This window comes from Eleutherodactylus coqui, chromosome 6 (assembly GCF_035609145.1).
Source record: "Eleutherodactylus coqui strain aEleCoq1 chromosome 6, aEleCoq1.hap1, whole genome shotgun sequence".
NCBI classification, from domain to species: Eukaryota; Metazoa; Chordata; class Amphibia; order Anura; family Eleutherodactylidae; genus Eleutherodactylus; species Eleutherodactylus coqui.
Window position 1 is genome coordinate 171351435 of NC_089842.1, and position 21807 is coordinate 171373241.

A 21807-nucleotide genomic window follows, 5' to 3' on the forward strand; every position below is an offset into this window, starting at 1 on the left:
CTGAAATCTGTGTCACAGGAATAAGGTCACCTCTCATGGATTTTGCACTGAATTTTCCAGTTGATGTCAATAAGAGGCTGAAAATTCATATAAAAATCAGCATGTAAAACTGAAGAAAAAACAACAAAAAAAACAAAACAAAAACACACACATTGAAAAATCTGTAAATTAAAGGCGGATTCCAGGATTTTGCAACTGATGACCTATTCCTCAGTAGTTGAATGACAGGGATCCTCAGCTTGGGATTCCCATCCATTCGCGGATCGTCCAAGTATGCCGTCAGTTACAGCGCTGCAAATACATGGGGTCAGAGCGGAAGCAGATACTCGATCCTTGTGTAGTGGCCGGCGCTTGTAATTGCAGGTGAAGCTCTCACTAAAATCAATGGGAGCTGTGCCTGCAGTTACAGGCGCCGTCTACTACATAGGGGGTTGGAGCATCTGCTTCAGCTCCAACCCCTGTGTATTTGTGACGCTGTCAGCGGGAGCACAATCAGCTGATCCGTCGAGGCCCGGAACAGAAGACCCCAGCTGATCAACTATTGATGGCCAGAGGATAGGTCATCAATAGCATTTTCCCTGGAAAACCCCTTTAACACAAAAATGTGATTTACATAAAAGGTCATTTTCTGATCACACATTCCCTTTAAATTCCCGTCACTTGAATTACAATCCACTAATCTACTGCTCATCCTAAACTCTTGGCAGAGAAAACCTGTGTGTATAAAGAGGGTGTATTTCTTAGTTAATCTGCACAAGTGAAAATGTGGAGTGTTTACACGGATTTAAGAAGACAATCAGACTTTCAGCACTTGGGGGACGCCTGTCAACTACTTAAAGGATTAATTAGCCGTCACTAAACAAACAGATGCACTATGGGAGGAAGTTGCACCGTTTATCCTGCAGCTTTGGGATTCTTTCATTTATATAATAAACATTTGTAGGGCAAGTCTGGTGAGGACAGAACGTGTCAAATTCTCTCCTGCTCCGCAAAGTAATGGACTTCATATGACCAATATATGTAGCAGTGAAAGATGCGGAACAAGAGGTTGTGCATAGCTTACTTTATAGTGTGCCTGTCACTTGGCAAACTCCTCTCTGTGCTAATGTGGAATAACTCTCCATCCATGGCAAGGAAGATTACGTAGGGACTCGTGGCTGTCTTATGGATCCATGATATGGCATCCATGGAAATCTATGGGATCGTACTACATCTTCATGAGCCAGCCCTTGGATGCCATAATATGGAAGTATTCTATGCCAGCAGAACGGCTTCCACTGGAGCTATAGGTGCTGTATCTGGCTACCGCTCTGCAAGGGTGGGTTCACACCCGCACCATGACTTTCAGTCCTAATTTTTAAAACTCTGTGCCTCTGTTCAGCTTTTGGAAGAGAGAAACGGAATTTTAAAAAACTGAAATTAAAGTTTCTATTTTCTCCTTCATTGATTTTAATGGGTTTTCAAAAAAGTGGAAAGCAAATGGAGAAATAAAACAAACTTAACAGAAGCGAATTGAAAGCGTTTTTTTTTTTTTTTGTTGTTGTTTTTTTTTTTTAAACGCTTTGAAAGCAATGGGAAGGGGGAAAAAATGGAAAGTTTATTTCCGTTTTTATTCCGTTTCTCTACTCAAAAACCAGAACAGAGAGATGGAATTAGGATTGCAAGTCATAATGCTGGTATCTTTTCTGCTATTCTTACCTGGCTGGCTGCATATAAATACTGCAGCCATGGCTCAGTCCGTTATAAGCAGTCACTGGGTGGCAGGGAGTGCTACAGTGTTCCTTGTGGTCTCATTTTTGGAGGGAGTCCCAAAGGTGGGTACCTCACTGATCATGAGGTCATGTATATTCTATTCTAGCGCTATGTAATATTATAAGATTGGAGTATCCCTTTAAATATGCAAAAATGGAAAACAAATCTGAACTGGAAAGTGGTTATAGATTGCTAGAATACCTGATCGCTGGAGGTCTGGCTTCTGAAAAAAAAATGGCTATGCAAAGCCAAAGTGGCTCAGTGCTTTTCTAGCCACACTACTTTGTTCTAACTAATGGGCGGAGGAAGGTTATATTGGCACTTACCAATCAGACATAAATACCATCTGTAAAGATAAAAAAGGGAACCCCTCTCATGTAAAAAACGGACTTCACTGGCTGTCAGATGATAAAAAAATCATAACTTCTAAAGTACTCTTTTTCCTAATGAGCCCATGTAACTTTGCACCGTATGCAAATCAGCAGAGAAGAGTCATTTGGCTGAGAAGAGTCACTGTGATTCGTGAGATGCCAAGCTAATCATGCCCCCTTATCTTGATCGGCAGCTCATTGTATTCATTACACGAGTCCCAGTGTATGAAGAGAAAGGGGGCATGGTTAGCCTGGCAGCTAATGAATGAGTGTGACTCTTCCCAGTCAGAGGACTCTTCTCTCCTCATTTGCATAAGGCATGCGATAACTTTGGGAACCCAATTGTGTTGGTACTTGGGGTCATTAGGAAAAGAGAGAATATTAGAAGTGATCAATTTTTCGTTCCGACAGCCAGTGACGTCTATTTTAGGGGTGAGATAGTGGCAACTCCCTGCCTGAGGACATGGTGATGGCGAATTCACTACAAGAGATCAAAAGGGGCTTGGATGCCTTTGCTAAATGTAATATTACAGGCTATAGTCACTAAATTACTGGTGACTCCTGGATTTGTTCTGATTATGAGAGGCGAAGTCAGGAAGAATTTTTTCCCCCCCAAAATAAGGAAAACTGGCTTCTCACGGGTGCGGCTTGCCTTTCTGAGGATAAACATGCAGGATAATAGGCTGAAACTGGATAGACGGATGTCTTTTTTCAACCACAGAAACTATCTTACTATGGAAGTTTCCACAGGACAGATGCTAAATATCTAATCGCTGGTAGACCCCAATTACTACAACAGGGGTCCTGAAACCCCCATTCCTCCTGACTTTCCTACCACAGTGAGGAGGAGGCTAACTGGAGTTGTGGTCATGCATGTGCAGTGCTGTTTCAAGCAAAGTCTATGAGACTGTTGAAGTCAGCTGACTGCAGTGCTTGGCCATGTTTTGCAGACCCCTAGACTCCTGCTCCATTCAAACACCTCACGGTGGTCATCAGGTGAGGAGGAACAGGAGCTTGGGGTCCCCTTTTCATGGAGATACTAGAATCACACATTTATCATCCAACCTGTGATCAGGTGACCAATTGTGGGACAACCCCTATAAGGGATGAGCTGCCCACTTTCCACTAATCTTTCTTTTACGAGTTGAATTATATAATATTCTACCACAATAATATAATAGTATGAATATTAGCGTGACAAATATTTGACACAGTAGTGGCAATCTATTACAATTACATTACGCATTCTCACTTTATTACTACAATATACATTTAATATGTTAATTCTCTGCTTTCTGTACTAAATTGTATATGAATTGTGCCCCAAGATTCTTGACTAGATGGATACAGAAGCCTTTTCGTTAACCAAGCGCTTGCTTGCTGTAAACACACCTAGGGCCAGCAGATGGCAGTGTGGCATCACATCTACAGGACACGCGGAGAGCTAATTAGATCCCTGACAATGGATCCATCCTCAGTGCTCTTTCATCACACAATCAAGTGCATTTCCAAAGGAAGGCATCAAGTTTCCTCAGCCTGACTTTAGCTATCCAGAACTGTGGCAGTAGGGGTGATTCACTATCATAAGTTCAAAAGTGCGCAATAGCAGTAACCCCTAGCAACCACTGCCGACAATATCTATCCTATCCTACTGAACATAAAATAAGTGTGTCAGATACAAGCTCACTGGGTTGTATTTGTAACAGTGAATTGCTCCTGCCTTCAATAGTACCTGCGCTTTCACGCTGGGTCTCTCGTGCTCCGTAGGCAGTTTTTGGCTCCTTCTGGCAGCTGAAGATGGCCCTATATAGCATTTAATGGGGCCATCTTTACCTGCTGGGAGGAGCCGAATACAACCGAAGGAGCACAAGCGATCCTGTGTGAAAGTGCAGGTACTATTTACAGGAGTTGTTCAGTTGATATTCAAACTATTGATGGCCCTTCCGCAGGATCAGTTAGGGGTCTACAGCCAATTCCATTTATCAGCCATTTGCCAGATCAGTGTGCACAGTGTCTACAGGAAGCAGACAGCTCTGTTCCCACTGTAGTAGACCGGCTTGGTGTTGTTCCTATTTACTTCAAGCGGAACTTTGCCTGCAATACCAAACCTGGCCACTGCAGTGAGAACGGAGCTGTCTGCTTCCTGCAGAAATCAGCTTGTGCACAAAACACACTGACCCGTTGAACAGCTGATCAGAGAGGGTGCCATGGGCAGACCCCCTCTAATCTACTTTGATGGCCTAAACTGCGGAGAGGTCATCAAAAGTTTACAACTTAACCACCCCTTTAAAGAGGACCTGTCAATGTCCTTTGGGGGGGCGGGGGCGGCGGATTAGCAGGCAGTTACTTGAAAATGCCGAAGCTCACTCGAGTAATTTCCCTAACCGAGCATGCTCGCTCATCTCTAGTGACTAATGGGGCTAAACAGCGGGATCGTTTTTTTTTTTAATCAATTTTTTATATGCGCGTGTTTTTAACGGAACAGTTTTTTTATTTCCTTTCGCCTTTCTAACCTTCTGCATGTGCTCGTTTAAAATCTGATCTGCTAAATGGACGTTTAAAAAAAAAAAAAATTTTAAAAATGAAAAAAAAAAAGGAAAAATGGAAACCTTCCCCGTTAAGTTTCGCCACCCATTGACCATTATGCAAATGAGAAGGGAAAAAAAAAAAAAATGATTTGTCCGATTGGTAAGTATTTATAGGGGCGAATGCGATGTTCACCAGAGAAAAATCGGACCGATACAGTACTCCTAAACCTTGTGATTTTTCAGCAACTGCGATGCATTTTGGCTTTAAAAAGGCTTTATCACAAGCGTGAAAGAAAAAACAAAAACAAATCGCATTTTCTTCCAATAGTTAAAATGGGAAAAATAAAAACAAACACACATCATACTTGCAAGAAAATCACATGATATGCGAATGTGTTGCGATTTTTTTTTTCCCCACACACCCAAAGCAAATAATGGGCGAACAAGAATCACCCAAAAATAGGACAATTTGCGATTTTTCAGTCTAAGAGAAAAACTGCAGATGTGTACAAACCCAATGCAAGTGATAGGTTCTTCGCTCATGCGCGTTCCGTCCATATCTCACACGTGTTTTTCCGCCACGTAAATAATGCCCAACTGGCACAATACTAGTTTTACATTCAAATCACACAGGAAGGTAGAAAACCGCTCCACTGCTCCAATCAATTCCACCATATAGATCTCGTGGTCAACGCCGCGCGGCAGTGAAAGCCGAGCGGATCAGATTTCCTATAGAAAAAGTTGTGGGTGTAAGGAAAGGGCTGCAACATTTTTAACAAATTTAGCGAGTAAGGTGTTAATTAGGTGTCAGGGATTTTGCAAGCAGAGATGGTTAACCCCGTTCTTCTAGCAGCAGATGCTTCCTAACAATACAGAACACAGACTTTCACTGAATTTGGGGGTAAAGTGAAGGATTTGTCTCCAGCGATGATTAATAAAAGCTTTGCCTCAATAGGGTTAACAGCACAGTGGCCATAAAGGAACGTCAAATCAAAGGCAGACAAATTGCGCTAACCCAGCAGTTTACACTCACGCTGTGACACCGGCGGTACTGCCATGGTATGAAGTAAAGGCTATTTTAAACCTTGGCGTCAGTGCTGCTAGCAGCGTGCAGGCCGTATATCAGTCATTAAGAAACAGCAATCAAAACAAGCGGAGCGGGAACATATAATCCTCGCCTGCTGAAATTCTCATTTTTCCATACACTTCACATGTTGTAAGCAGCGGTAACTCAGCAGATTGAGGCAGGTTTACCAAATCCTCTTCTATGTAACAGAAATATAAAGGTCTACAATATAGGACAAGCAGGATTTTTAAATGCACTGAAAAGTAAAGGCAGCGTTTCCACAAGCGGTTGTGGCGACTTTTTGTTTTTACCCAAACACTATGTGTGAATGAACTCTAATTCTCACTTTTCCCTGGGCTGCTGTGTAGAGACTGCTGCTATAATGGCTCCATATACTGCACACAGTAGAATTTCCATCCTCATAGCAAACAGCGGTCTAGAGGTTATTGTGCAGTTGTACTGTGCAGTGTAGATGTAATTTCAGTAGTTGTCAGACAGTAGCAATATTTGTGCAAATCCCTCTAACTCCTAGTTCCAGCAGCTCCCAACTCTCTCCATAGACTTCTATGGGCAGTATGAGACAGCAGGAAGCAAAGCCCTACTTCCTGTAATCAATCTTGGTGTCTCTGCCACTACAGATGGGATTCACATGACATAAGGCAGTGCACAACATCTTAGAAAAAGGGAGACACACTAGTGGCCAAACTTTAAGAGGGATTTGTCAGCAAAATTACATCATTTTAGGTAAATCAGGGGATTTACATATTGGCTAGTTATCGTATTGGCTAGCACAGGGTTTCCCAAAACTCCAGTCTTCACTACTGACAAAAGGTCACCCCCCCAACTGTAGCTTTAATTCTGCTGCTTGTTATTGGACACAGCCAACGTGTTGTCGAGGGAAATACCATTTACAGCCTTTTATATCAAATAACTGTAATGTGTAAAAATTATACTTGTTAGAATGCAAATGACTGTAAAATAAACTGCAGACACTGAACAAGCAGGAAATGCTGGGAGATGCGAGCTCAAAATCTTGAGGAATTATGAATGCAGCTGTACATGTGACTGAAGTATAAGACAGAAAGTAACTCTGGATCAGTGCAAAGGCACTTTTAATTCCTTTATACAATCAGATGTTAATTAATGTTGGACGTGTGTAGGGTTAGTATCAAGCGGGTTTGGGGGCCAGTCCACTCTATATGCAGTGGGTGCTGGGTGTAAAATACACAGTCTGTGCTGATAACTGCAGTTGAATGGCTCCCCCTGTCCCCCGAACGATTCGATACCCCTGCGCCAAGACTACAGGGGTGACAATTCGGAAACCATGGCAGCCTCATAAAGGCTTTCAAATCTGCCATGGACTTAACCCTTTCCAATCCACTGTCTGACGTCTAAAGACATCCTGATTGAAAGCTGTACAGCTCTGGTGTCGGAAGATGTCCGGCAGGGTATTCTTACTGGCCGCTCTGTTATCAGGGGGCCTCTCCAGCATGTCCCATACCGCAGTACTGGCTCTAGCCAGCAGATGGCGCCATTATTTAATGGCAGAAAGAGAAAGCCCCCTAGATAACCCTGAATCCAAAATTGGATTGCACAGTGTTAAGCCTTACCCAAATAGGTTTACTAGGCTGAAGTTAAAGGTGCTGAAGCACAATATACTGCAATGTAAGAGCAATATATTGTACTACCAACCAGTTGATTGCAAGTTCAAATCCCTTAGTTACTAAGGCTTACTGGGACCGAAAGAAGTATTTAAAAAGAAAAAAATAATAATTCAAAAAGTCCCCTTTCTCAGTGTATGCATAAAAACAAATACCCCCAAAAATGTACGTCATAACTGGTATCGCCATAGTCGTAATAGTTCAATCTATTAAAAGAACACATTTATCCTGCAAAGTGAATACCATCAGAAAAAAAAAAGTGTGTCAGAATTTTTTCTGGTCACCCTGTTCCCGCCCTGCCCCCCTCCCCTCCAAAAAGCGATCAAAAGGTCATATGCACCCAATAAATGGTGCCAACTGAAATTACAGCACAACAGTACAACATAGTAAACTATATAAATTTGGTATCACTGTAATAATACTGACCAATAGAATAACGTTAACATGTGACTTATTGCACTGTGAATGCTGTAAGACATTCACAAAAATAGTGCAATTGCCCCATTTCACCCTACTTAGAAGTTAAAAAGTTTTTCAATACATTATATGATACAGTAAAATAGTACCATTGAAAATTCCACTCACCCCTGTAAAGACATATGGCTACATCAAGGGAAAAAATTTTTGGGCTCTTAGAAGGCAGGGACGAAAAAAATTAAAATATTCAATCTGTGGTCATCTAAGGGTTAATATGTAAGACTATGTTCAAATGTTAAACCTACAGTATAGTAATGAGTGCCAAACAGCTGATTTGCATGAGCCTGGCATGAAACCCTTGTAGATCAGATGATGTTGGCGGGGAAAGCTGCGAGTGGCTGCAGATCACATGGTCATCTTCAGTCCTTCAGAGTAGGACCAGCACTGTGCAGCAGTGGATAATGCATGGCAGGGGAACTCCATGCTGTACTAATACACTAGAAGGGTATATGTACAGGAGTTCAATCCTAAAATGAACGCATATATAGTCAACTAATGACACCAATGTGTGCATCCATATCGAAACCTCCATCTATCCGCATTAGAGCTTTACTTTCAGGATTACGAGGATAAGCATCTCCTGGACACACATGATTCCACTTGTGGTAGCTTACAAATGATGAGAATATTGGGTGTACATAACCAAAACATGGCTGGAAGGAGGTTTCTTAAGGATAGTGTTGAGAAACGGCTGTAAACAATGAGCTGAGAACATGTGTTTATACAGCGGAACTAATGGAACCCGTGCATGGTCTGGGAGATTTGCATTTCCCGTCTCCATCGAAATGAGCCAGGAACTAAATGCCAGCTGTAAAGGTGTTTGGCTTCCTTTTTGTTACAAATGTTCATAAATGGTATTACATGGTCTACTGAATTTGTACTAAAAAGCCATAACTACATCTATACAGAGGAGCAGAGTGCATAGATTATATTTATAATGTATATACACATTTACTAGCTTAAAAAATCTCCCTAATAAAACACACTAGATGTTACTAGTGCATCTAAAATTAAAAATGAAGGAACTCTGTTACTAGTCCCGATAACAATTTTCCTATAATTGTGTGTCCACAGCTTGTAGGTTTACCCACGGTTGCAGCTCACAAACAAACCCTGTCTAGTCTAGCCCTACAGTTATACAACGCTTCATCTTTCTAATCTGCAGTATGTAAATTAGCAAGGCGTATGGGATAGCTAAAGTGGGGTATAACAACAGGACCAGACTACACAGTTTGTTTGTAGTCTGTAACCATGGAGACAAATAAGTCTGTATAGAAGTTGAAACAAAGTTCTAGGAAATTTGTAACGGGAACTGTCCCGCTGAGCATGCTGCCTGATATGCTGAAATGTTATAGAGAAGGGGGAGATGAGCAAAATGATGTATAGTTTTATGGGAAAGGATTCAGTATTAGGGCTCACACCCACTGGCTTACACTAACACTCGCCTCGCAGCGCAAGAAAAACGCTGTGATATCTTAGGTGTTCTCAATGGGGCCAGTGGCAGCAGTACTAGGCCCATTAAAAACATAGGGAGAAAATGGCGGACTTTTGCCACAGCTGTGGCAGGAGTTTCCTTCATCCCCACGGGAATGAAGGAATCCTCTGCCACAGCTTGTCACAGCTGTGGCAGAGGTCCAGCATGCTACCCTATTACTTTCAATGGGGGTCGGCGCTGCTGCCGGCCCCATTGAAAGCTGTGGTTTTGTGGCAACCCCCGCAGCATGATTTTCAGGGAAGGGCTTGAAATATAAGCCCTTCCCTGAAAAATCATACCTAGCTGGTTAAAAAAAAAACAAAAAAAAAAAACTTTACTCCCCACTTAGATGCTTCCTCCGGCTGGCTCCCCTGCACTGCTGTCAAGCACTTTCAGCAGGCGAGGATTTAAAAATCCACACCTCCTGAAAGGGCTGTGCTGATTGGCTGAGCGCTCAGCCAATTACAGCCAGCACTTAGCTATTCATTGATGAACCAGCTGCTAGGCATAGAAGAGGGAATCGCATTAATCAAGTACTGTTAAGGCACACACACCCACTGGCGTTTTTTTCATTTAACCAGCTAGGCATGATTTTCAGGGAAGGGCTTATATTTCAAGCCCTTCCCCGAAAATCATGCTGCGGGGGTTGCCACAAAACCACTCTAGGTACACTTATACAATAAAGGCTGTCAACTAAATGGGACTGCCCACTGGACTCTGAAGTATGAAAAAAGAAGGCGAGAAGACTATAGTATTCGTGTGACTGCTGCGGCCATTCACTGGCTTCAGCGGTCACGCACTGTGTATGCCAGCATCCCTGTGGCAGATTAATTCATATATTTCTCTTTAGCAGAAATAGAATCAAGTGTGTACAGATTTTTCTTTTACAGGTCATGTCCCTTTAAATCACTTTTTCAGAACTAAGACAATACTTTGGAATGGACTTTTCATCTCCACATAATTTTAGAATTCTGCATCCAAAGCCAACTCTTACCTCCAATGTTCTGAATCAGAATTGTGCTCGCCACTAAGATCTAAACAGAAAACAACAAATAATAGGCAGTAAGAGGAATAAGCAATTATGTCTGGCGAGAATGAAAGACTGATGGAAGTAACTGCAAATAAAATCCTGTGGTTATTTCCCCTACAATGTTACCCAAATGATCCGGCGTTCTCAGAGCACAAATTACATCTGGTTATTGCGGTCCTTACTGGAAATAACATTATAATTTATGCTCTACTCTAATTATATTGATGATTCAAAATATGTGGTGGGGAAGAAACGCAGAATTGTTTTTCTAATGCAAAATGGGCTTTTGAAAAATCACCAGCTGGAAATGTCTTATCTAGAATTTAGATTTGTTTGTGTCCACAAGAAGAAAACTGCAGGGCGCTTCGATTTAAGCTTTATTAATTTGTTAGAAAATAGTCATACTCTACCTTTCCAGGCGAGCCAAACGCAAGTAAGCCGAGGTCCTCGTATGACGTGACAGCTGCAAGGGGAAACCAATCCCATTAAACGTACTACTTAGAACGGAAACGTAAACCATTTTTTTCTTTGAAGATCTATTACGGCCATACACTGAATCCCCGTTAGCCTTCAATACAAAGCACCGTGAATAGCTCAAATGTTCCCTTTTATTTCTCCCAACCCTTTCTGTAAGGCCCTATTCGCACAGGTGAGACAAGAGAGCCGTGCCAGAGATGGTCAGGTGCGACTCACATTGCCCATTGGATTACATGTCCCATTTATGTGTGGCACGGATATACAGCGATTCTTCATGAATGAATAGCTAAGGGCTATCTGTCATTGGCTGAGCGCTCAGCCAATAGCAAAGCACTAGCTGCTATTGGCTGAGCCCTCAGTCAATCAGCACAGCCCTTTCAGGAGGCGGGGATTTTTAAATCCCCGCCTGCTGAAAGAGCTTAACAGCAGTGCAGGGGAGCCAGCCGGAGAACGCGTCTGAGCGCCGGAGAGGTGAGTAATTTTTACTTTTTTTAATTTTTTTAACACTTATTGATGATTATCGGGGAAGCAATGGGATAGCATGCCGTGGACTTCTGCCACAGCTGTGGCAGAGGATTCCTTCATCCCCGCAGTCCCTGTGGGGATGAAGGAAACTCCTGTCACAGCTGTGGCAGAAGTGCGTGGCATTCTCCATCTCTTTTCAATGGGGCTAGTGCTGCTGCCGCTGGCCCCATTGATAAGACTGGCGATATCCCGGCGTGATGCCGGATTTTTTCTCACACTGCGCTGCGAGACTTTTCCTTTACTCTCGCAGCGCAGTGGAGAAAAAAAAATGCCAGTGGGTGTGTGCCCTTACAGCGGCAACACCGTGACATGTTTCTATACAAAATATGTAAATAAGGGAGCTGGAATAATACCTCTACAGTTTTACCCATTGGAAGGCAACATTCCTTTAAGCCAAAGTCAGATGTTTTATACAAGCCTTGTAACAATGACTGGGAATTCAAAGCAAAGCTACTGTACACTGATGAAGGGCAAATACCCTGAAACAACTGTCTGTACATAGAGTCTGGCTTTGCTTTTACTTCCCAGTCATTGTTACAAGGCTTGTATAAAACGTCTAACTTTGGCTTGAAGGAATGCTGCCTTTCAATAGGTGGCACTGTGGAGGATTTATCCCATCTCCCTTATTTGCATATTACCCAAAGGAGCGTGCATGGCCATTTGAGTCTCCTCACTCACCGTATAGGCGTTCTCCCTACGGAAAATAGGTAGCGTTTCTGACCTCTATACAAAATGAAATACCTGAACAGTTATGCCAGGGATGTGTTTGTTTTGAGTGGATTGTACACCTTCTGGCCGGTCCCTCCAATTTATAATGCTTCCAAATATTTATGTTGAGGTTCTAGTATTTTTCAACTGCAAACAAGCGCTGCAATCGATGCTTTCTTACAGTCAACAAATTGGAACTCCAGAATGAAAGCTTAAATGCCGTCATACAAAAAAAGTGCTCTTTTTTCCAGTAAAATGACAAAACTATGTGGAAACCATTATAGTAATGAGTTCTCTCAGGAGCGCCGGGTTCCGTAATGTGGTGGATTCAACATGACGTTTCTTTCTTTTGTTCTTTAAATGGAAATGTGAACCAGCCTGAAACACCGGGAATTCATATTTTATGCGCCTTTAAAAAGTTTTTATACAAAGTGGCAAGCGCTTTTATTATATCAGGTAAAGGTTTACGTGAGTCCAGGAGAGACCACTGTACAACGAGGAATTTGTAGATCACTTTTAGACAAGTTCATCTGAAACAGCATTTGTAGGGAATTGCCTTGAACTGCATGACGGGCTACCTGCACAGGATGTCCAAGTACAAAGGCCAGGCTTTTAAAAGCACTAAATGTTAATCATTTGGCATACAAAAGTGAGCTCACAGCAATGCAAAAGGGATTAGGTCACCAGGTTATGAAGTTTGACTTCATAAAGCAGAGCTTCGAGCCACGGGTGCAGGCTGTGGCGGCTTCTCCCCATTCGTGTATAGGTAGAGAGCAGTAACTCTGCAGACTGGGAGAGGCCAGTGTGGCCCACCTCTGTGACTCAGCTCAAAGGCAAACTTTATGAACCTGGTTACAAGTGTGTGGCGGAGGGGGGGGGGGGGGGGGGGGGGGCAATAAATAAATTACCTGAAAGCGCTGCAGAATAAGTTGGTGCTATACAAATAAGTCCCTCCTCCCCCCGCCACTTATTTCGTGCATGCAAGGAAGAAAAAATGTTCTATTTTTGTGCGCATTCATGCAGGCTATAGGAGTGCGCACTCAATACCCGAACTGTTGCGCAATTTCACAAGAAAAGGAACACATCTGGAACTCATGGCATGCATGTATCCGATGCTCATTTGAAATAGCCCTGCAAGTGAAAAAGGACAGTAATATGCGCAAAAGCGTGTCCTTCACAGTGTAGATGCACTGCGCTTACAAAAGCGTTTTTGTGCATACGCTCCTGTAAAGGGGCTTGTAGTAACCAGCTAAATTACGCTTGTGGGTGCCTGCCCTTCAGAGCTGAACAGCTGCTGCCTACACTGAACAATGGTCGTTTGGATTTTCAGCTGCTTAAAACTGAACGAATGGACGATTCTCATCCTGTCATTCAGTTTCTGCATGCTTGTGTACGGGGCAATCGTCATTTAAAACCCCGCAGGAGCCTGAACAACCAGAGCAATCATCGTCCCGTGTAAAAGGGCCTTTAGAGTTACCTACTACATGAGTATAATAATGCTAACAGAATGTCCTCGCAGCATGATGCCCCCACAATCAGCTCACTGATGTGGCAACATGTCAATCTCTAATGTCCCTGCTAATTCGTTTGCAGTGGTTTACCACCGCGCAGAATGTTCAGACAGGCAGCTCATCATTGGGAATTGATTATTTCTCGCTCAATGTTTCACATGGGGATTATTTAAATGCAACGAGAATTAAGCGAACGGCCGATGATTTTTATACTGACTGAAACTAAGTGACAAACGAAAAGTGGACAGACTGTGCATGGTGGCTTGCCTTCTCATGCAACGATTATCGCACTTGTTCCATCAAGCAAATTTTGAGAGACAATCATAACGAGCCTGTGATGTCATCTATGCACGCTGGCTCTCGGGCAGCCCGTTTATACAGGCAGATACATCGTTGCTCGTTCAGTCTTACACATTCGCTGTATAAGTGACTGAGAACGACTGAACGAGCGCTGGTTAAACCAAACGATGAGTGAACGAGCCATCGATGGTTTATATGCCTGTATAAAGTGAATGATTAGAACTCGGTTGCTGGCTGCGTTTAGTCTGAACGATTATCGTCTCATCTATATTGGCACAAGTAGTAAAAAGGTACCCCCCCCCCCATAGTAGTTCCAGTAATAATAGGCTTCCCTATATTAGCCCCAGTAGTAAAACGTGACCCTCATAGTAGACCAAGTAGTAATAGCTACTACCCTATTGACCTCTGGTCAGGCAGCATCCCTATAGGCCTTCCACTCACCCAGCCTGCATCTCCGATGCAGCAGCCACTGTAGAGTTTGACCTCTGATCACCCCTCCTATGCGTTTATGTTGCGTACAGGACGGTGCCCTAATATACCCAGGAGAGAGGTCATAGGAAACAGATTCTGCACTGACTCTCAACCAGAGGTCCTGGCTGGGTGAGTGGAATGCTTGTTAGATTGCTGCACGGCCGCATCAATAAAAGAGGTGGCAGGCCAGATTTGGCCCAGCGAGCCTTGGGTTTGACATGTGTGCCTTAGATGTCACTATTATAGGCCCATGTGCTGTCCCTGGAAGCCATGGACGTCACATGGCCCAAAAATACAGACATGTGAATGAATGGACCCTAAAAGCTTGCATTAGGCTGCCTGTCCACGGGCGGGTTTTCATTGCGTTCCCCGCGGTGATAATCCGGTAATGGAGAGCGCTTCCCCCCTGTCCACTATCAGAGAATCGTTGCGATTCTCCACTAGTGGCCGGCAAATCGCAGCATGCTGCGATTTCCCGCGGTCAGCCTATCTGTCATATAGGCTGACAGCGGAGATCCGTCTGCTGCCTCCTGCTCCTGGGTGGCGGTATCCCGTGGCGGAGATCCGCCGCAGGATACCGCTACGCCTGTGAACAGGCATCCTTATACAATCATAAAAGAGAAGGCTTCATAGCATCTTACATTCTTATACAGAGGTCATCAACTTACCGGTGCGAATGCAAAGACAAAGCAACAGATGAATGGAATAGGCGGCCAAGAGTGCGACTATTAGCAGCAGGATACTAAGGGACAGAGAAGACGCACATGTGGTTTTTCATTTTATTCAATGCCCATATAAGCAACATGTAACAGAAAGGTAATGAAGAATTTGTGTATAAGCAATTCTCTAATACACCAAAACCAGGCCGAACAGTTACAGAAACGTATGTGAAAAGTGAACGGAAAGTAGGATTCATGATCACCAGACTAACACCACACTAGTCAGCAAACTGCTGAGCAGCTTCCCCTTTCATCACCATCTAGAACTGCTGACTTATTACAGTCCTATATTTATTAAAGAGAAGCAGAAACATCCTGAACATAGTATATATATTAGAATGACTCAATATACAGTCATGGTCAAAAGTTTTGAGTGTTTTTAACAAAGTTTGACGCTTTTTTGTTTATCACACCAATTTGAATTAACTTTAGATTGTTATGAAGAGTGATCAGAGGGATTGCAATAAATGATTGTAAAGTCATTCATTGCTATGAAAATGTACTTAAATCACAAAAAAGACATTTCTACTGAATTTCAGCCCTGCCACAAATTGACCTGCTAACATTATTTCAGTGATCTTCTCATTAGTTCAAGAGAAAGTGTTAACGAGGACAAGACAGCTGATATCACTCTGTCATGCTGATTGAATTATAACAGCAGACTGGTTGCTTTAAAAGGGGTGATTGTGCTTAAAATACATGGTCTTCTTCTGTTAACCGTGGTTACCTTCAAGGTAATACGTGCAGTCATCATTGCTATGGATCACAAGGGCTTCACAGGCAAGGACTATGCCCCTACAGCAACCATTTATTGGATCACCAAGAACTTCAACTGCTGTGAAGAAGGCTTTAGGGCGTCCAAGATAGTCCAGCAAGTGCCAGGACCGTCTCTCAAAGAGGATTCAGCTATGGGATCAGTTCACCACCAGTGCAGAGCTCAGGAGGGGAAGTAGGCAGGTGCCAGGGCATCTGCACTCAGTGAGGACAACTCTAGTGCCTGGCTTGGTGTACTGTCTTAAAAAGTGCTGACGGGTTCCTTTTAAAAACGTATGAAATGCTTATAATTGTACTTCAGTAACCATAGAAACATCTGACCAAAACATCTCAAAACACAAGCAGCAAACTGCAAAAACAAAAGTTTGTGTCTTTGTCTCAAAACTTTTGGGCATGACTAAGTCATGTAGGCGTGAGGGATTAGTACTGATCAGAGTGTAAACACTGGGTAATGTTACTTGCACAGAACATAAATGGTTCGGTTAACCAATTGTTATGCCACTTATTGTTGCAAAGAATTTTCGTTGATTATTTATCACAATGCAGAAATAAAAATATGCAGCCACAGGTCCAACTAACCAGTCACTTAAAATAAGAAGTCTTGTCCTGAACATGCTGATTGCTCAGGTTTCTCAACTAGACAGGTGAACCCATGGCACTGCAGTGGAAAGCTTATACTGCATTCACAGATCACTCATTATAAGCTTTTGGAGGCACATTTACCATCATCTTGAGTAACCCTTTCTAATTCAGTGTCGGACCTTGTCCGACATTTAGATTTCCCTGCATAGCTCCAATGCCGGGCAATGTCCGACATACATTTCTAAGACTATGCAGGACAGAGGTCCGATGTCAGAGGCTGTTCTGAATATGTATATTACAGTATGCAGGCCAGTCTCTGACATCAAAAAGCTGTCCTGCATAGTGTAATATACAGATGCAGAACAGCCTCTAACATCGGAGCTCTGTCCTGCATAGTGTAATATACAGATGCAGAACAGCCTCTAACATCGGAGCTCTGTCCTGCATAGTGTAATATACAGATGCAGAACAGCCCCTAACATCGGAGCTCTGTTCTGCATAGTGTAATATACAGATGCAGAACAGCCCCTAACATCGGAGCTCTGTTCTGCATAATGTAATATACAGATGCAGAACAGCCCCTAACATCGGAGCTCTGTTCTGCATAGTGTAATATACAGATGCAGAACAGCCCCTAACATCGGAGCTCTGTTCTGCATAGTGTAATATACAGATGCAGAACAGCCCCTAACATCGGAGCTCTGTTCTGCATAGTGTAATATACAGATGCAGAACAGCCCCTAACATCGGAGCTCTGTTCTGCATAGTGTAATATACAGATGCAGAACAGCCCCTAACATCGGAGCTCTGTTCTGCATAGTGTAATATACAGATGCAGAACAGCCTCTAACATCGGAGCTCTGTTCTGCATAGTGTAATATACAGATGCAGCCTCTTACATCAGAGCTCTGTCATGCATAGTGTAATATACAAATGCAGAACAGCCTCTTACATCTGAGCTCTGTCCTGCATAGTGTAATATACAGATGCAGAACAGCCTCTTACATCGGAGCTCTGTCCTGCATAGTGTAATATACAGATGCAGAACAGCCTCTTACATCGGAGCTCTGTCCTGCATAGTGTATTATAAAAATGCAGAACAGCCTCTAACATCAGAGCTCTATCCTGCATAGCGTAATATACAAATGCAGAACAGCCTCTAACATCAGAGCTCTGTCCTGCATAGTGTAATATAAAGATGCAGAACAGCATCTTACATCGGAGCTTTGTCCTGCATAGTGTGATATAAAGATGCAGAACAGCCTCTAACATCGGAGCTCTATCCTGCATAGCGTAATATACAAATGCAGAACAGCCTCTAACATCGCAGCTCTGTCCTGTATAGTGTAATATACAGATACAGAACAGCCTTTTACATCAGACCTCTGTCCTGCATAGTATTATATACAGATGCAGAACAGCCTCTTACATCAGAGCGCTGTCCTGCATACTCTAGCCATTTCTGATTTCTCTAATGAATGACAGATTGATGGATATCTATCATTAGAGAAATGAGAAATGAATAGTCTTAATATAAAATGTGTTATCAACATACATATATTTACAGGATTATTAGAAATGATCTTCCCGATGTGAAACACTCATAAGTCATTTAATTTTATAAAAATTTCTAATAAAATCATCATGATGGTTCCTCTTTATTTGTTTCTGTTGAGTAATTCCAAGGAATCCACAACACACTTTTCCAACAAAAATAAATAAGAGCTGGGTAGTGTGCGGGGGGTGGCAGGGAAAATTAAATTGGAAAGGGTTAATGATATTTTAAGTTATGAAAGACATTGCAATAGAGGTCAAGAACTGTTCAGTGGCCAAGTGCCTGTGAGATTGACACACATACTATTAGTGCAATAGCTTACTCGCACAGTGCAGTCACCCATCGACCGGCCTGCAACCTGTGGTTCTACGGTGAATACGCTCCTGTGAAAGCTTGGCTTTGCATCTTTATTATTTGTGTGTGTGTGTTTGTGTGTGTGGTTTCACACATGCAGCAGACCATATTTACGCAGACTAGATGGCTCATATAAGTAAAATGTGCACGGAATAAATGGGACATATGTACTATGAGGCTCAAGCACCAAACTGAACCTACAGCAGCGAGAAGCTGGCATAGGCTTCGGTTATAGTTTAGAACGCAAGTTATAGTAGATCTAATAGGCGCATGAGGTCACGTCCCTTTTTACTTAGCTCTGCTCGCTTTTAGAAAAGTGGTGGGGGCGGCATAAAAAGGCCAAAAATAGCAAATTGCCGCATCAGCCATAATTTGCGATTTTCGTTAGCTAGAAGTCTGACTTAGTAAATGTGCCTCCATGTTTTTTGCTGTAAAAATATGCAGCAGCCAGATGTTAGGTGCAGCAGTAATGAATGGAGGCGCTCTACTAAGTTGTTTTTTTTGTGTGTCGTTTACCACTTTTCATGCCTTTTTAGGGCTAGAGGCTTCTTTTTTTTCTTTGCAACCAAAGCAGATTGTAAATTTGACATTTTTTCTGCCATTTTTGCATAGGCTTCTCTATAGGACATGAAAAGGGGCAGCAAAAAAAAAACTCTGTCCAGAAATGCTTTTGAAAAACGCATACACAAGTAAAAAAAACCAAAAACATAAAATAGTGTTTTACAAGGTTAAAAACCAGCATGAAGGAAGCTTAACTGCAATACTTGAGAAGAAACACACCTAAATCCAATTAATCCGGTGTTGGCCATAGCATACGACAAGCCGAGAATACCGCTTCCCATGATAGCATTCATTAAATTGAATACAGAGAATCCGAAAGACGCACCGGGGGACGACCTTCTTTGGGGTCTCTGAAAAACAAGAATTACAACAATCTCAGCTTTATTTCCTTTTATAGGACAACCAGCGACATATTCTGTAGTCCGCCAGACGGCTGTGGGGGGTGTAAAGCAACAGCCTGTATGGTGTTGGCTTTGGTAATAAAATCATTGTAGGGAATTTATGCTTAAATGGAAATGACATATTATATAAATCACATTTTTGGGTTAAACATTTTGTAAGAATGTTTGTTGTTTTTTTTTTCCAGTCCCAATCTATATTAAAAATATATATATATATATTTTTTAAAAATCCTAAAATCCTGTATATTTCACACTGACCATAAAGCCTAGAACTAGTCTGTCACTTTCAGATATCTGTACAGAAAGCTTTGCATCAGTCATCTCTCTAACATCACAGGCAGGATTACACTGAAAGGTGACACCTATATACAGATAACACAGGATCCACTATTCACAAGAGGTATAAACTGTGACTATCCACTCCACCTCCCTGCAAAATGACCTCTGGACAGATCACAGAGCATGTCTCTATGTTTCCATACAAGTATCCAGTTTCCATACAAGTCAATGGGTCCCCTCCTGTCCATTGCGTGAATGACCCATGAGGCTGCTGTAAAGCATCGTCGAGCATTTGCTCGGACGAGTATGCAGATACTCGAAAAGAGCGATGGTCGTTTGAGTATCTGGCTTTACCGAGCATGCTCGCTCATCTCTAATTAAGACCATGGATATGGGGGCATATGGAACAGAGACATGATGGCAGACACTGCTGGGGTTTGCAGCCTGACAACCCTGATCAGATCTGTTCCAGAAAAGTTTTTAAAAAATTGTATCAAACAGTCATTTACAGAACTATTGATATGTTCTTTTATTTACAAACATATCTGTTTGTACTAGACCGACATAATGTGTTATTACGTTCCTCACAAGTTTAGTAAGACCCATCGGAACTTCCAGAAGGCATGCAGCACTTTGGCCTCATGTCCACGGGTGGATCGGATTCCGCATGCAGGACCCTGCAGATGCTTGCCGAAAACGCTAGCCGGCACACCACCGCACATGTGCAATTGGGTTGTTTTTTTGAACTCCTGCTTTCTCGTGGAATCAGTGGTCTGTCCGCAATTAAATTGCAAATGGGCCACGGACCGGACAGCTTACACTGACTTTAATGAAAGCCGTCCGCACGGGATCCACACTGAAATGGAGCATGCTGCGATATTTTTTTTTCCGGACCAAAAGGTCCACAAATTACATCTGCATGCTTTATTTTATTTGCAGATGCCCATGTTTCCCTATGGGTGGCTTGATTTGCGGATCTTCCATGCGGATTCCGCAAATAAAACCCGCCTGTCGACGTTGGGCTTTTTTTTCTATCCAAAAGCTGGGCAGCTGTGCAGAAAGCGGGCAGACTCCATTATAGTCAATGGGGTCCATCCGATGCGGTTCGGTTCCGTTCAGAGACAGAACTATTCAGCTGTGGGGATTCCCCTTCCATGTTCCCTGAACAGAGCAGGAAAGTGGAATCCCCAACGCAGATGTGAAACCACCTTAACTCCCCCATTTATGCGGAACGAGGTGTAAAGAAACATTTCTCGCTTGTATAACTTTTGCGCCTGATGCATCACTTCTGACTTCAGGTTTGGAATCAAATTGTATAGAATCAGTACAAATAGGTCAACACTAAAAAAAAATGTTCCCATGGCGGCCATGTAATCTTCAAGACGACTATATTTACCGTAGGTGAGCTGAAACATGGCGACTAGTGAAGTATGGCTGCTAGTGGCCGTGTGTACCGGGAACAATTATCCCTTACCCTCTCCAACAACTATTCAGATGACAGCCATTCCGTGTAGAATCGTCCTCATGGCGGCGGTACAATTAGCGAATAATCGCTCAAAAGAAAATGCCAACTGCAGGCCTTCCATGCCCACATGGCCGCTAATAGGTTGATTCACTCCTTGCTTCATTTCAGCTTACCTAAAAATAGTCACTGGTTGATCAAAAGTTGCTCGTGTGACAGCGGGCACAACCGGCAGGCGCTGATTTGTAAAGTTTTTAAAACTTTCAAAAAAACACACACCTCAGCGACCATCTGCATGTTAGCTGCTCCCGGTGAAGGCATCTAACATCCCTTTTACATGGGGCGGCTGTTGGCACTGATCCCCCACCTGTCCCAGTACTATGCACAAAGTAACAAACCACCAGAAGTGATCAGTCACCGAGGTGTCATGTGACAAGGTGTATATTCCTTTACATCAGTGATCTCCAGCCTGCGGCAGAACTACAACTCCCAGCTCGCCTTCCATGCTTGTAGTTCTGCATTAGCTGGTATGGTCGCACATTGCTGCTGCACTACTCACTTCTCCCAGCAGCGGCGCCGTCTCGTCCTGGGCGCACACGTGGTGCCCATAGTCCGCGTTAATGCTGGGCTCCGCCGGCAGCATTATAAGCTTATTACAGACGGTTCCCGGGCGGAGGCGCTGTCAGCGGTCGCACAGCAGTAACATCCCGCCGGGCACTGCAGCCGGCAGCCGCCAGCCACCGCTTCTTCCTGTTTACTCCAGCCGTCA

At 43.1% G+C, this 21807-nt stretch overlaps 1 protein-coding gene across 2 annotated transcripts in view; it reads right to left on the reverse strand.

Moving 5' to 3' along the window:
* SLC38A6 (solute carrier family 38 member 6) overlaps nucleotides 1-21795 on the reverse strand; it is a 59020-nt gene extending 37225 nt beyond the window's left edge. The window contains exons 1-5 of one of the 2 annotated variants that reach the window (XM_066608202.1): nucleotides 21598-21795; nucleotides 19116-19246; nucleotides 15020-15093; nucleotides 10770-10822; nucleotides 10324-10363 (exon numbers count right to left, since the gene is read on the reverse strand). In XM_066608202.1, the coding sequence (XP_066464299.1) occupies nucleotides 10324-10363; nucleotides 10770-10822; nucleotides 15020-15093; nucleotides 19116-19246; nucleotides 21598-21681 (382 nt within the window). In that variant the 5' untranslated portion in view covers nucleotides 21682-21795. The remainder of the gene's footprint in view (nucleotides 1-10323; nucleotides 10364-10769; nucleotides 10823-15019; nucleotides 15094-19115; nucleotides 19247-21597) is intronic. The other variant, XM_066608203.1, reaches the window with a different exon arrangement.
* Between the last annotated feature and the right edge of the window lie 12 nt (nucleotides 21796-21807).